This window comes from Aspergillus ibericus (assembly GCF_003184845.1).
Source record: "Aspergillus ibericus CBS 121593 unplaced genomic scaffold BO80scaffold_24, whole genome shotgun sequence".
In the NCBI taxonomy this organism is placed as follows: domain Eukaryota; kingdom Fungi; phylum Ascomycota; class Eurotiomycetes; order Eurotiales; family Aspergillaceae; genus Aspergillus; species Aspergillus ibericus.
Genome location: NW_020292122.1, coordinates 441,197 through 453,628, shown reverse-complemented (window position 1 = coordinate 453,628; position 12,432 = coordinate 441,197). Strand labels below are relative to the sequence as shown.

Below are 12,432 nucleotides of genomic sequence, written 5' to 3'. Positions count from 1 at the left end.
GACGTAACCTCCGAAGTCCATCCCGTTCCGCCCATTCGACTGTCTTCCCCCCAATTCAACGCTTGCATCCTCCTTCTCGCCCCTCGTCAAGCCGAATCCGTTGGAGATTCCGGCACATTCCCGTTCCCAATCGCTCTCTGGATTATCAATAGGTAAACGCCAATTGATCCATGATGATGACCATTCCGGACCAGACAATGCTGATGATTGCGCGCCCGCAGCGCGGTGTAGACGTGGTCCCATTTGACCCAGACAGCCACCATGGACTACTCCGCCATATCACACGATCCGGACCATCCCGCGGGGACTTCTCCCTGGGCTTCACCTCGCCCGACCCAGACAACCTTTCCCGCTTCCGTGACCAGCGACATCCCCCCGGCCCCCTTGCCTCCTCAAGATGAATCCCCGTACAATGCCGCTGTGGAGTCGCAGCCTACCGAAGAGCCTGGGTCTCAGGAGAACGAGATTGGCTCCCCCGATCTGTCGGCGCGATTGCAGAGTGCCCAACTGGGTGAGCCCGGCTATGCTCCTGAGCAGCCACAATATATCACCCAGCAGCAGCCGCAGCAGGGACAACAGCCTCGCTCCCAGCTCCCCGCCCGCTACCAAACAGGCCCAAGGCAGAATGCTAGACAACCAGCCCCCGTGTACAGAATCCAGGCGAAGGTTACAGGCTTAGAGAGGACGGGCAAGAAGGACCCCATTCTTCGATTTGATGTTCACGTGAGCGAGATCCTTGCTGAGTCGGATCTGCGGTTACTGATTAGGGGTGTCTAGACCAATATCCCCAAGTTCAGAACGACCCAGTACCGAGATGTCCGACGTACCCATGGCGAGTTTGTCAAGCTCGCCGAGCATTTGATTTCAGCTAACCCGGAAACGTTCGTTCCTGCGGTTCCTTCCCCACTAACCCCTGCCGGCGCAGGCACCGAGGAGGACGAGATCAGAGTCAAGTCTTCTTTGCAACGATGGCTGAATGTGGTGCTGAGCAATGAGGTCCTCACTCACGACGATGAAGTGGTCTTGTTTGTCGAGAGCGATTTCGGCTATAGCCCTGTGGTTCGGATGAAACAGCCCGCAACTGGGGTCCGGAGAAAGGTCTTGAAGCAGTTTGCGCCGCCCCCCGACGACACGCCTGAACTACAGAACGCACGGCCTGTTGTGAAGATGTTCTATCTCGGCACAATGGATACTAGCCACAAGGTGGATCGTGTGGTCAAGGCCCGCCGAGGTAGGCTCACGTCTCGGTTCATACTGCATGACCATGGTGCTAACGCCAGTAATTCCAGGACTTGGTCTCGCTGAATCAGACTTCGGTGTTAAACTGGGCCAGATGCACGTGCAGGAAACACACCCCGGTCTGTCCAATGCGTACCGGAAATTAGGGAAGATCATCCAAACGGTCGGAGATTTCCATGCCGTCCAGGCGACGGCCGAGGCCACGACCCTGGGGGATCCACTAAGCTACCATTCATCCGATGCCTTCATTGTGAAGGAGACCCTCACCAACCGCCATATCTTACTGCGAGAATTGATCCAAGCCCAGCAGGCTACACGTAGCAAGCGTGCTGCCGCTGACCGTCTCAAGGTCAGCTCCTCTGTTCGCCCAGACAAAGTGGATGAAGCGATCAATGCTTTGGACGAGGCCCAGGGCCATGAGGACCACTTGACCAAGAGAACGCAGCGGGTTACATCGAACTTGCTCTCAGAAAAGCAGCGTTGGTTTGCGCGGACGTCTAACGACATGCTGGCGAGCCTGCGCGAATATACTCTGCGCCAGATTGAAGCCGAACGTAGAACTCTGGCTACACTGGAAAGCGTGCGACCTGACATCCGGGCCATTGATGCATCCGGAGGGCTCAGTCGGCTGGGACGTGAGTCACACCCGGCTGCCCGGAGACCCAACCTTGGGTCCAGCCAAGGCCCCAAGGGTGATGCGTGGAGCGGAATACCTCGGCGCAGCGACAGTCTGGGCCGGAGCCTGAGTGGCAGCTTCGTTGCCCCTTCACCCACTGAAGATGATGACGAGGTGAATGGGCACGGCAATGGCAAGGGACGGCTGCGCTCTGCCAGTGGTGTGAGCTCCATTGTGGAGGAGGATGACGATGATCGACTGGACGCCCGGAATGCGGCAAGTCGCCTGGCTACGAGCACCTTCTAAGTATCTGTAAATTACGTGCATGATCCTGTGCAAGATTCCCCTTTGACACCGACTTTCTGTTACTATAACCACCCTCGAATTCTCAATTGTAGCCCGTCTATTCTACCCACGACGTTGAATCATCCCTTATGACCACTGTCTCTGTTGAGAAACCATGTGTTAGCATTCTTGTAGCCTCCCAGTTACTTTTTCATTCATGCACCCCTCACTCCAGAAGCGATAGGCGCAATCTTATTATGAGTAGGAGCCTAGAATTGTATCCAGTGGATATTGCCGCTGTCATTCAGAAATAATTAGCCAGTTGATGGGTCCTGATGGGAGCCCCGCCCAGGTACGTCATGAGGGGTAGCTGCGAGGGTGCCCATCTTGGACGACAACACATCGTTGCAGTCGAACACGAGACATGTCCAAAGAGGGGTCTGTATCACGCCAGCCTCGATGGTCCATACCCGAGAGCCCATTCCGAGTGTCACCAAACTGTGGAACCGAAAGGAAGCTCCGACCCATCCATTGTCAAACCAGCTTGGATATAGATGGATGCCCTGGCTACGCAGCACTTCTGGTCCCCCACCCCCACTTTTGGTCGGTTCTGAACCTCTGATTGAGCCTTCAACCACGGAGGACCCATCTTTTCCACTCTTGATTTCAAAGCACGGCGGAGGTTAAGCTGCAATTGGTATTGGGGCTCCCTTTGTTTTGATCAAGCTATAAAAATCGAGCTCCCCTCCCCCGCTTCCACTGCTAACGCATTCTCACCGTTCCCATACCCATCCCATTCCAACGGTTGCACGGCCCCTAGTATCTGAAAATGGCTCCCCAGAAGGTCTTCCTGTAGGTTTCTGATACCCGATCAGACAGACTAGGACATCTATTGATGGCTGCTCCTTTCATATTCCAGCACCGGCGCTACTGGCTACATTGGTGGAGACACCTTCTACAACGTGTACCAGGCGCACCCCGATTGGCAATACTCTGTCCTGGTTCGCAACAAGGACAAGGCAGCTCAGCTTTCCAGCGAGTATCCTAATGTAAGAGTTGTGCACGGTGACCTCGAATCGGCCGATATCCTCGAGGAGGAAGTCAAGAATGCAGACATCGTATTCCGTACGTCGACCCCGCACACGTGCCTTTCCGGTAATCTGGATGTATTGCTTACGTGCTATGATTAGACTGCGCCGACTGCGATAGCGTCGCCTCTGCTGAGGCAATTGCAAAGGGCGCCACCCACCACACCCCTGAGAGACCATTGTGGTGGATTCACACTTCGGGCACCGGCATCCTGACCGTCGAGGATTTCCGCACCAACACGTGGGGTCTTGAACGTGCCAAGCAGCACGACGACTGGGATGGTGTGGACGAGCTCCTCAACCTTCCTGCAGACTCCTTCCACCGCAACGTGGACGAGATCGTCATCAATGCCGGCAAGCGTGCTCCCGACAGCGTCAAGATCGCCATCGTCTGCCCGCCCACAATCTACGGTCCTGGCCGCGGTCCGGTCAACCAGAAGAGTGTGCAAGCATACTGGCTGGCTGCTGCTGTCTTGAAGCGCAAGAAGGGCCTTCAGGTCGGTGAGGGCAAGAACATCTGGCACCAGATCCACGTCCAGGATCTGAGTGATCTCTACCTTCTCTTGGGAGAGGCTGCTGCTGCGGGCGGCGGCAAGGCCACCTGGAATGACAAGGGTTACTACTTGGCAGAGAATGGTCCCTTCTGCTGGGGTGATATCCAGCGACAGGTGGCCCAAGTGGCCTATGAGAAGAAGCTGATCCCGTCCCCCGAGGTTGAGCCTTTGACCGACGAGCAGGTGACTGAGACCAACCAGTTCGGTCTGTATGCCTGGGGAAGCAGCTCTCGTGGCTTTTCTTACCGCGGTAGAAAGCTACTAGGCTGGTCTCCCCACCGCCCTAGTCTCCAGGAGCTTATCCCCCAGATTGTCGACATTGAAGCCAAGGCTTTGGGCTTGCTGTAATGGGGACAACGATGTATTAAATTACGACACACTGATGTGATGAATGCCATGATCTGATGTAGCTGCTGCTGTGATTTGTAAGCCGTACTGCATAGTGTACAATGTTCTGAAAAGAAGCACTTTGACGTCTACATCTGCCCTCGGCCATCGACTAAGGTAGGCAACTGCCTGAGGCGGAGTAACGCTGAAAATCGCCTAGCGTGGAGCCCGCCCGACTAAGCGACGGAGGCGCGACACCCGCCAAACACCCGCCCAGACGCCGCCGCCTTTATTGTAACCCGTGCATTCGAGCCATTACGTTCTTCGATCCGGCCAGCGGTATCTGCATATTCCTCCAGGAATCGTCCTTTTCTTCCCTTCGCCGTATGAGTTTTCCACAGCAGGTTAATTCCCCTCGCCCCTTGCTCTCATTACATATATTCTCCGACCGATTGCGGCTCTTTGTTCCCACGTGAAGCAAGCTGACCCTCGGAAATCTAGGTTCGCCGCATGAATTGCGACCTGTCGGGAACACATCGGTTCTCTGCCCGCGCACTCTAGCTCCAATCGGGCTGTCATGGCTCCAGGTGCCGGAGGAAAGAGAAAAAGAGGCGATAGATCGTGGTCGGGCGATTCAGGGAACGACGCTCAGCGACCTTCCCCCCATCGACCAGCCAACCTCAACATGGCGCAACACAACTACGGCCCGCAATCTCGTGACTATTCCGACGCGCGTGGCCGAGTACGCAGACAACCCAGTCGAGGAGGAAGGAATAGCATGGGTCGAAGACCCAGCACCGAAGGACAGAGCGCTCCGAGCGGTCGGCGGGATAATGCCATGTCCCCACCTAACTCAGCCCCGGCGAAAGACGTTCCAGATCCAAGCCAGGCAAATGGCGTCCTTCCGATAGTGAATCAGCAAAAGCCGCCTTCCTCCCCTTCACCCTCGCCAGCTTCATCTCTCCCCCAATCACACATTCAACCATCACCCGCGCCTACTCCCACGCCTGCACCTGCACCGCCAGCTCCGATGGCAGCTCCCCAGCCTCCTGCTGGGCCTCCGCCGCCCTACGACTACGAACATGTCACACAACATGCTATCGAGGAGTGGGCTGCGACGGGGAAGAAGGCTATCGTGGAAAGCGGAATCCGAGTAAGAGAAGCACAGGATGCCTCCGCGCTGGCATCGATTTATCAGGAACTCATACGGTCCGCCCTCCATGGACGGTTGCCAGCGGAGGAAGCAGGTGCTACAGTCAAAGAAATTATTGGCGAAGATGTTGCCGCGGAGGATGTTGATATGGACGGTGAGGGATCAAGCTCAGACCTGCTTGATACGCGCTCTCTGTTTTTGGACACATTGTCTATATTGACCGATTCCGACACGTCGAACGCCGCCCTGAGGCCGCTCGTGTTCTCCACAGGGATTAACTCCGCGCTCATGCGCCTACAACTCGACACACAACTCCTCCAATCCTTAGGACTTGTCCGCGAGACATTCACCCGTATGGGTATTCGCAAGCAAACCAACCTCCTTTATCGACAGTCGAACTACAACCTTTTGCGGGAAGAGTCCGAAGGGTATTCCAAGCTGCTCACGGAACTTTTTACGACAAGCAACAATGAACCTCCATCCAGTGAAGTAGTCGAAGACACATTTGAAAGGGTGAAAGCCATGATTGGCGCCTTCGATATGGATGTCGGTCGTGTTCTCGATGTTACCCTTGACGTTTTCGCCGCTGTCCTTGTAAAGCAGTACCGCTTCTTTGTGAAGCTCCTGCGGGCCAGTTCCTGGTGGCCGAAAGAGGACGCCTTCCGCACCGTTGATGCAGGCAACCGTGACTCTGGCCTCCCTAACTGGGCTTTGCCTGGATCATCCGGATGGGTCACAACCGACGAGGAGCGTCTTGAGGCAATGAAAGCCAATGAGCAGCGAGACCACGATTTCTGGAACAGGGTCAGAGAAATTGGAATCCGTGCTTTCTTTGAAATTGGCCGCCGGCCCGTGTCTAAAGAAGAGTTACAGCAGATTCTTCCGGAAAGCAATAGTCTTTCGGAAGAAGAAAAAGAGATGCGAAAGTGGATCGAGGAAACAGGAACCTTGCCCCCCAAGGGGAGTCGAGTAGCAGCTCAATTACTCGGATTCAAACTTCGATTCTACTCTTCCCGTGCTCGCGCTAAATCCGACGTTCTCCCTGACAACCTCATCTATCTTGCGGCACTGTTGATAAAGGTTGGGTTCATCTCACTACGTGACCTATATCCTCACCTCTGGAGGCCGGATGATTCGATGGGTGCGCTGAAGGAGGAGAAGATGAAGGAAAAGGCGGAACGGGAACGGGCAGCGCGCCCTGGCGGTGGTGTGAACGCTTTGATGATGGCCGGTGCTCTATCAGATGATACGCTACCTATTCCACGCATCCGAGAATCCGAGACACGATCTGCGACTCCTGGAAAAGACCAAGAAACGGACAAATCCACGAGCCCGAAGGCGGAAGAGGACGAGCTTCCTGAACCCTCGGACCAAAAGGTAATGCTTCTAAAGAGTCTCCTCGCAATTGGAGCCCTTCCAGAGTCCCTGTTCATTTTAAGCAAATTCCCCTGGCTCATGGAGGCCTACCCCGAGCTCCCGGAGTTTATCCACCGCATTCTCCACCACTGTCTCGGCAAGGTCTATGCCTCATTGCGGCCTTTGCCTTCGATAGACGAACTCAAAGAACAGAAACAAATCTTGAACCATGATCAGGCAGGCGTGCCCAAGGGTCAAATTCGGCTGACACAAGCACCGCCACGACGAGTTCTCCGATGGGCTCAACTCGATAAGGAGGATACAAACGATGGAACCGACTATAGATTTTACTGGGACGATTGGGCAGACAATGTCCCTATCTGCCAGACGGTCGACGATGTCTTTGCATTGTGTTCATCATTCCTGAACCTCTCTGGCCATAAGATCGGCCAGGACCCAAGCTTGTTAACGAAGATTGCCAGGATCGGAAAGGACAGTATGAACAAAGATCATTCGCCCGAGAATCGGGCGCGCTGGCAGGACCTTTGCAAGCGACTCCTGGTCCCATCGATCAGTCTCACAAAGGCCAATCCCGGCGTGGTGAACGAGATCTTCGATCTCATCAGTTTCTTTCCCCGGGAGATACGGTACAACATGTATGCCGAATGGAACGCTGGTCAAACGTCTAGACTGCCTGACATCAAGTCTGCCTTCGATCAGGCGAAGGCGGAAACGAAGGACGTTCTTAAGAGGCTTAGCAAAACGAACATCCGACCGATGGCTCGCGCATTGGCCAAGATTGCTTATGCCAACCCTGGAATCGTCATCACCGTTGCCATCAATCAGATTGAGTCCTACGAGAATCTTATTGAAGTTGTCGTGGAGTGTGCGCGCTACTTCACGTATCTCGGTTACGATATTTTAACATGGGTCATGATCAGCTCGCTCGGCCAGAAGGGACGAAGCCGTGTGCAAGAAGGTGGCTTGTTGACTAGTCGTTGGTTGAATGCGTTAGCCACGTTCGCAGGACGGACCTTCAAGAGGTATTCGGTGATGGATGCTACCCCCGTCCTCCAATACGTTGTGCAGCAGCTCCGACAAAACAATTCGACGGACCTGATTATCCTAGAGCAGATGATCAGTTCCATGGCGGGAATCATCACCGACAACAATTTCAACGAGGCGCAAATCCAGGCTATGGCGGGTGGCGAACTCCTTCAATCCCAGACAATCTTGCAGCTGTTGGATAAGCGACACGAGTCAAAGACTACCTCGAGACGGCTTATGAAGTCTCTTACGGTATCGAAACTCGCCGGGCAGTTGCTCATCGCCATCGCCCAGGAACGCTGGACCTGCGTCTTCAAAGAAACAGAAGGCGCCTCGGAGCTCAAACTTCTGGGCAACATTTTCGACGAGATCCATCGTATCTTGGTTCAGTACCTGGACTTGCTTCGCAGTAATCTGTCGGTGGAGGATTTCGATTCCTTTGTCCCTGACTTGGCCACTCTTATCAAAGAATTCGGCATTCAGCCTGAAGTCGCATTTTGGATCCGGCGACCGAGCGTTGCCAAGAAGATTGCAGACATGGACCGGACGGCACAAGACGAGGACTCTCCTACGGCCGGCGTGACCGCAGCTCCCGCTCGTGAGAGTGAAGAGGCGCCGCCGTCTTCTAAACCCGAGGCGGATAAGATGGAGACGGCTGAAGATGGAGAGGCGACCGTCGCTGAAGGTGAACAGTCGGAGAATGCCATGGAAGTGGACAAAGAAAAGCCCGAGAACGCCGATACACCCAGCAATGAGAAAGCTACCACCGGACCTGCTACTGCTGAAGGACCGGCTTTGAATCCAGTCATGCAGGACCTTCAAGACCAAGTCAAGGATGTTTTGGGCTCAGAGACATGGGGAGTTGTCGGCCTACACTTCTATGTGACGTTCTGGCAACTGTCCCTCTACGATGTGCATATTCCCCAGAAAGCGTACGAAGATGAAATCGATCGTCAGAAGAGGAAGGTCATTGCAATCAGCAACGACCGCTCCGACATCAGCATGGCCGGAACCCAAAGAAAGGAGCGAGAGAAGAGGCAACTGACGCAACTCCAAGACCGGATATTGGAGGAGAACAAAGCCCACTTGAAAGCCTACGGACAGACGAGGGCGAAGCTTCAGAAGGAAAAAGACCGCTGGTTTGCCGGTATGCGCGGGAAACACGATGCTTTGAATGTCGCCCTCCTCGAGCAATGCTTCCTCCCACGCCTGCTATTTTCCCCCATCGATGCATTCTATTGCTTCAAGATGCTTAAATTCCTTCACACGACGGGTGCACCCAACTTCCGCACCGTCGGTCTCCTGGATCAGTTGTTCAAGGAACAGAGGCTTATCGCCTTGATATTCCAGTGTACCTCGCGAGAGGCTGATAACCTTGGCCGATTCTTGAACGAAGTGATACGCGACCTTGGCCGTTGGCATGCTGACAAGGCAGTCTACGAGAAGGAGGCTTTTGGCACCAAGAAAGACCTTCCTGGGTTTGCCATGACCGTGGATCCCGAAGGAAAGCCCACGACGTTCCTGGAGTACGAAGATTTCCGCCGGCTGTTGTACAAGTGGCACCGTCTCCTCGCGCAGGCCCTGAAAGTCTGCTTGAATGGCGGCGAATACATGCACATCCGTAACGCCATCAGTGTACTGAAGGCTGTTGTGCAGCACTTCCCGGCCGTGAACTGGATCGGCCATAATATGTTGGCGAGCATGAACAACTTGAGTCAAAACGACGAACGAGACGATGTCAAGATCCCGGCGGCTTCACTTATTGGCGATCTCAACCGGCGCGAGAAGAAATGGTTGCTTCCCCAAGCCTTCATGATCTCTAGTCAACCGGTGCCCGGCCGAGGAAACCAAGCAACTGCAGCAGCAAAGCCTGGCACTCCTCGTCCCCAGTCTAGTACCCCAACTCCCTTGAATGCTGGTGCCGCCGAGTTTAAACCCACAGCCACCCCTGAGTAAGTGCACCACGAAAGCCAATGTTTCCATAGCCGGTTGTATTACAAATTCTGATTGCCCGCAATTCCAGATCACAAGGAGCCTCGAAGTCCGAGTCGGGCCCCACGAAGACCGAAGTGGAAGATGGGGAGATTGAGGACGCTAGGATGATCGATGTCCCGATGCCTGATCGGACGGCTCCAACGCCGAGTGAGACCACCGATGCTGTGACGCCTCAACGTGATTTCACTGCGACTGAGCCTCAGGCTGCCGAAGCACAACCATCAACTGCCCGCGAACCAACATCGAGCGACAAAGATGCGACGACTACTCGCGGAGCTCATCCCGAAGGGGACCTTCCTCCACGCCCCGTGGCCCCGGCATCGCCTGCCGGATCGCAGCCTCTGTCGAAGGGCCTGGATGTTGGCAGACCGGCAAATGTACCGAAGCGCCCTGAAACGGAGCGAGCCCCGTCTGGTGCCCAGAACCCACGGTCCCAAGGCCAGGGCCTACACCGTTTTCCACGAGATGACAAGTTGCCCCCTCGCCCGGATCTCCTAGATGACCGGCGTGAGCGACACCAAGAGTATTCTCGCGGTGGTCGCTTTGGAGGTGACCATGACTATCCTCGGCAATTTGACCCCGCCATGGCTGATGGGCGCAGCTACGGTCGCCTTGACAGAGAGTATGCTTCAAGGCCACCCATGGAAGAACCATTCCGTGGACCTCCTCATCGGGATGGACGTCCACCTCGCGACGCGGACTGGCCGGATCGGTCAGGTCGCCTGCGTCCAGATGCTCGTGAGGGACTGACTAATGTACGGTCCGGGCCCCCAACGCACCCTGATCGCGCGGGTATGATCGACGACCACCCCGAGGGCTATCGGCGCGGCGACACCGGTCGACAGGAAAGAGACGACCGGCGGAATATAGCGCCCAGAGCATTGTCACCTCCAAGGCTAGAGCCACTGGGCCGTCCGGAACGGTTTTCAGGTGAGGATCGCCGGTCTGCAAACTTTGCCCATGCTCATCCGCGAAATGAAGACATGCCCACGGGGCCACGCAGTGATCGGTTTGGGCGCCCGTCGATGGATGGAACTGACTCTAGAGACCCGGTTCCGGGAATTGACATGAACCATGGACGCCTGCGCCAACCGGACCCGCCTTCGGATGTCCCGTCAGGTCCGAGGGGCAGGAATATCGTGGGACGCGGGGGACGCAATGCCGCTGGCTTGCCACATCCCCAGGCATCGCCTGCGAGCGGTCCCATGGCAGTCACTGAGCGCCAACCCCCGACTGGCCCTGGCCGGCAGGGTCTACGAAACGCACCGGATCAATCTCCCGCGACCGGCCCTCCATCCCCGGGCGGAGAGAAGCTCGACACCAGCGGGATCCACCCAGACAGGCTTAAGGTTTTGCAACAACAGCCCCAGGAAAACGCCTACGGTGGAAGTCCACGGTCGCAACATGCGCCCTCACCTGCGGCGATTGTTCCCCCATCTGGTCCTCGCAGTGGACTTGGGCCCCCGGCGGGACCTTCCGCCATGCCACGTGGTCCGCCCTCGGGCCCTGGTTTTGGCGGTGAACGCGGCCGGGGAGACAAGCGATTCGCTGGCATCAACAACATGCTCCAGCAGTCCGGTGGACCGCCGGACCGTGGCCCTGGCCCAGCCATTCGCGGCCGGGGCGCCAATCGGCAGTCGGCCGCCATGAACGCTCCATCACCACAATCGGCCCGTTCCCAAACACCCGTGGGCCAGGAGGAGGGTGGCCGTGGTGGCTCGTCGGGTCAAGGCCGTCCTGATCTTATGGCCGGCCGGCCCTCTGGAGCAGCATACAACGAAGATGACAACCTTTCCCGGAATCGACTGGGTGGTGGACGAGAGCCTGCCGATGATGCAGGGAGCACGGAGAGCCGACGAGGTCAGCGATTCTCTTCGGGCGCCACATACCCGCGTGATCGGGAGCGAGAAAGGGAGCGCGAGCGCGATCGGGAGCGGCGCGGAGGCGAGGAGGATACCTCACGCAGTAGCAGTCGACGTGAGGAGCATCGGGAGCGAACTCGGGATTATGAACGTGAGCGGAGTCGGCGGAGCGATGTAGGAGCGGGTGCGAACCGGGAGGAGCGGTATGAGTCCCGGGAAGCGTCTCGACGAGGGCCTGGTGCACGCGAAGACAACCGGCGCCGACGAGACCGGGATGAGGGATCTGACATTGCCCCAAGTAACGCGGAGCATGAAGGCCGTCTCCGCCCGCCGTCTTCACTGGGCGGACAGGCCCCTCCGCCGCCACCACCGCCGCCGCTTGTTGGAGGTGAGGAAGAGCGCCGCTGGGGAGGAGGACGTGACCTGCGGGACCGGGACCGAGACCGTACCCGGGATCGCCCGCGGGATCGGGACTACCATCCTGAGGGTGGCGGTGGAGGACCGCACCGCAAGCGCAATCGACCGGGCGACGAAGGTGGACACGGAGAGAGCAGTGGACGGGGAGGGATGCGGATGGGGAGTGAGAACAAACGGCCTCGACGAGGCGCGTGAGGGGCGGGGTTGGGCGGAATGATCCGTGATGCATATTGCTTTTGTCTCTCATTGAATCTACTGTTTCCTTTTGACCTACTGGACTCTTCAAGCATTGGTGGGCGGAGTTCTGCGTTCCGTCTGTTGCCTGGGATTACCATTTCCTGCATGCATCGGCCTGTATTATATTTCTTTCCTCTCTGTGTTGATTGGATAATTGGATGCACGCAGCCGGGTGGCTGCGCGGTACGATAATCAGATCCCTGCGTAGTGTCTGGGCTGTGTAGTGACCAGGTTCCTGGTGGACACTGCAACTGCC

General features: G+C 56.6%; 3 protein-coding genes across 3 annotated transcripts; all 3 read left to right on the top strand.

Moving 5' to 3' along the window:
- Positions 1–53: 53 nt before the first annotated feature.
- BO80DRAFT_425984 (retromer subunit VPS17) lies at positions 54–2,406 on the top strand. Its single transcript, XM_025719650.1, has 4 exons — positions 54–152; positions 222–723; positions 778–1,231; positions 1,290–2,406. Exons 2-4 carry the CDS (start codon positions 262–264, stop codon positions 2,159–2,161), a joined length of 1,788 nt encoding a protein of 595 aa, XP_025574534.1. The 5' UTR covers positions 54–152; positions 222–261; the 3' UTR covers positions 2,162–2,406.
- A 183-nt stretch (positions 2,407–2,589) lies between these two features.
- BO80DRAFT_409045 (putative nucleoside-diphosphate-sugar epimerase) lies at positions 2,590–4,195 on the top strand. Its single transcript, XM_025717869.1, has 3 exons — positions 2,590–2,992; positions 3,060–3,265; positions 3,331–4,195. Exons 1-3 carry the CDS (start codon positions 2,970–2,972, stop codon positions 4,128–4,130), a joined length of 1,029 nt encoding a protein of 342 aa, XP_025574533.1. The 5' UTR covers positions 2,590–2,969; the 3' UTR covers positions 4,131–4,195.
- Positions 4,196–4,444: 249 nt separating this feature from the next.
- On the top strand, positions 4,445–12,349 carry BO80DRAFT_409041 (putative THO complex component (Rlr1)). The gene is made up of 3 exons (XM_025717868.1): positions 4,445–4,513; positions 4,611–9,617; positions 9,689–12,349. Exons 2-3 carry the CDS (start codon positions 4,687–4,689, stop codon positions 12,132–12,134), a joined length of 7,377 nt encoding a protein of 2,458 aa, XP_025574532.1. The 5' UTR covers positions 4,445–4,513; positions 4,611–4,686; the 3' UTR covers positions 12,135–12,349.
- The last annotated feature ends 83 nt before the right edge of the window (positions 12,350–12,432 follow it).

Excerpts from the sequence above, each read along its gene's own strand:
- BO80DRAFT_425984 (XM_025719650.1), top strand. The coding sequence starts at position 262 with ATGGACTACTCCGCCATATCACACGATCCGGACCATCCCGCGGGGACT. Across the intron at positions 724-777 it reads TTCTTCGATTTGATGTTCAC|ACCAATATCCCCAAGTTCAG; the intron begins GTGAGCGAGATC and ends AGGGGTGTCTAG. Across the intron at positions 1,232-1,289 it reads TGTGGTCAAGGCCCGCCGAG|GACTTGGTCTCGCTGAATCA; the intron begins GTAGGCTCACGT and ends CAGTAATTCCAG.
- BO80DRAFT_409045 (XM_025717869.1), top strand. The coding sequence starts at position 2,970 with ATGGCTCCCCAGAAGGTCTTCCT. Across the intron at positions 2,993-3,059 it reads GCTCCCCAGAAGGTCTTCCT|CACCGGCGCTACTGGCTACA; the intron begins GTAGGTTTCTGA and ends TTCATATTCCAG. Across the intron at positions 3,266-3,330 it reads GAATGCAGACATCGTATTCC|ACTGCGCCGACTGCGATAGC; the intron begins GTACGTCGACCC and ends TGCTATGATTAG.
- BO80DRAFT_409041 (XM_025717868.1), top strand. The coding sequence starts at position 4,687 with ATGGCTCCAGGTGCCGGAGGAAAGAGAAAAAGAGGCGATAGATCGTGG. Across the intron at positions 9,618-9,688 it reads AAACCCACAGCCACCCCTGA|ATCACAAGGAGCCTCGAAGT; the intron begins GTAAGTGCACCA and ends CCGCAATTCCAG.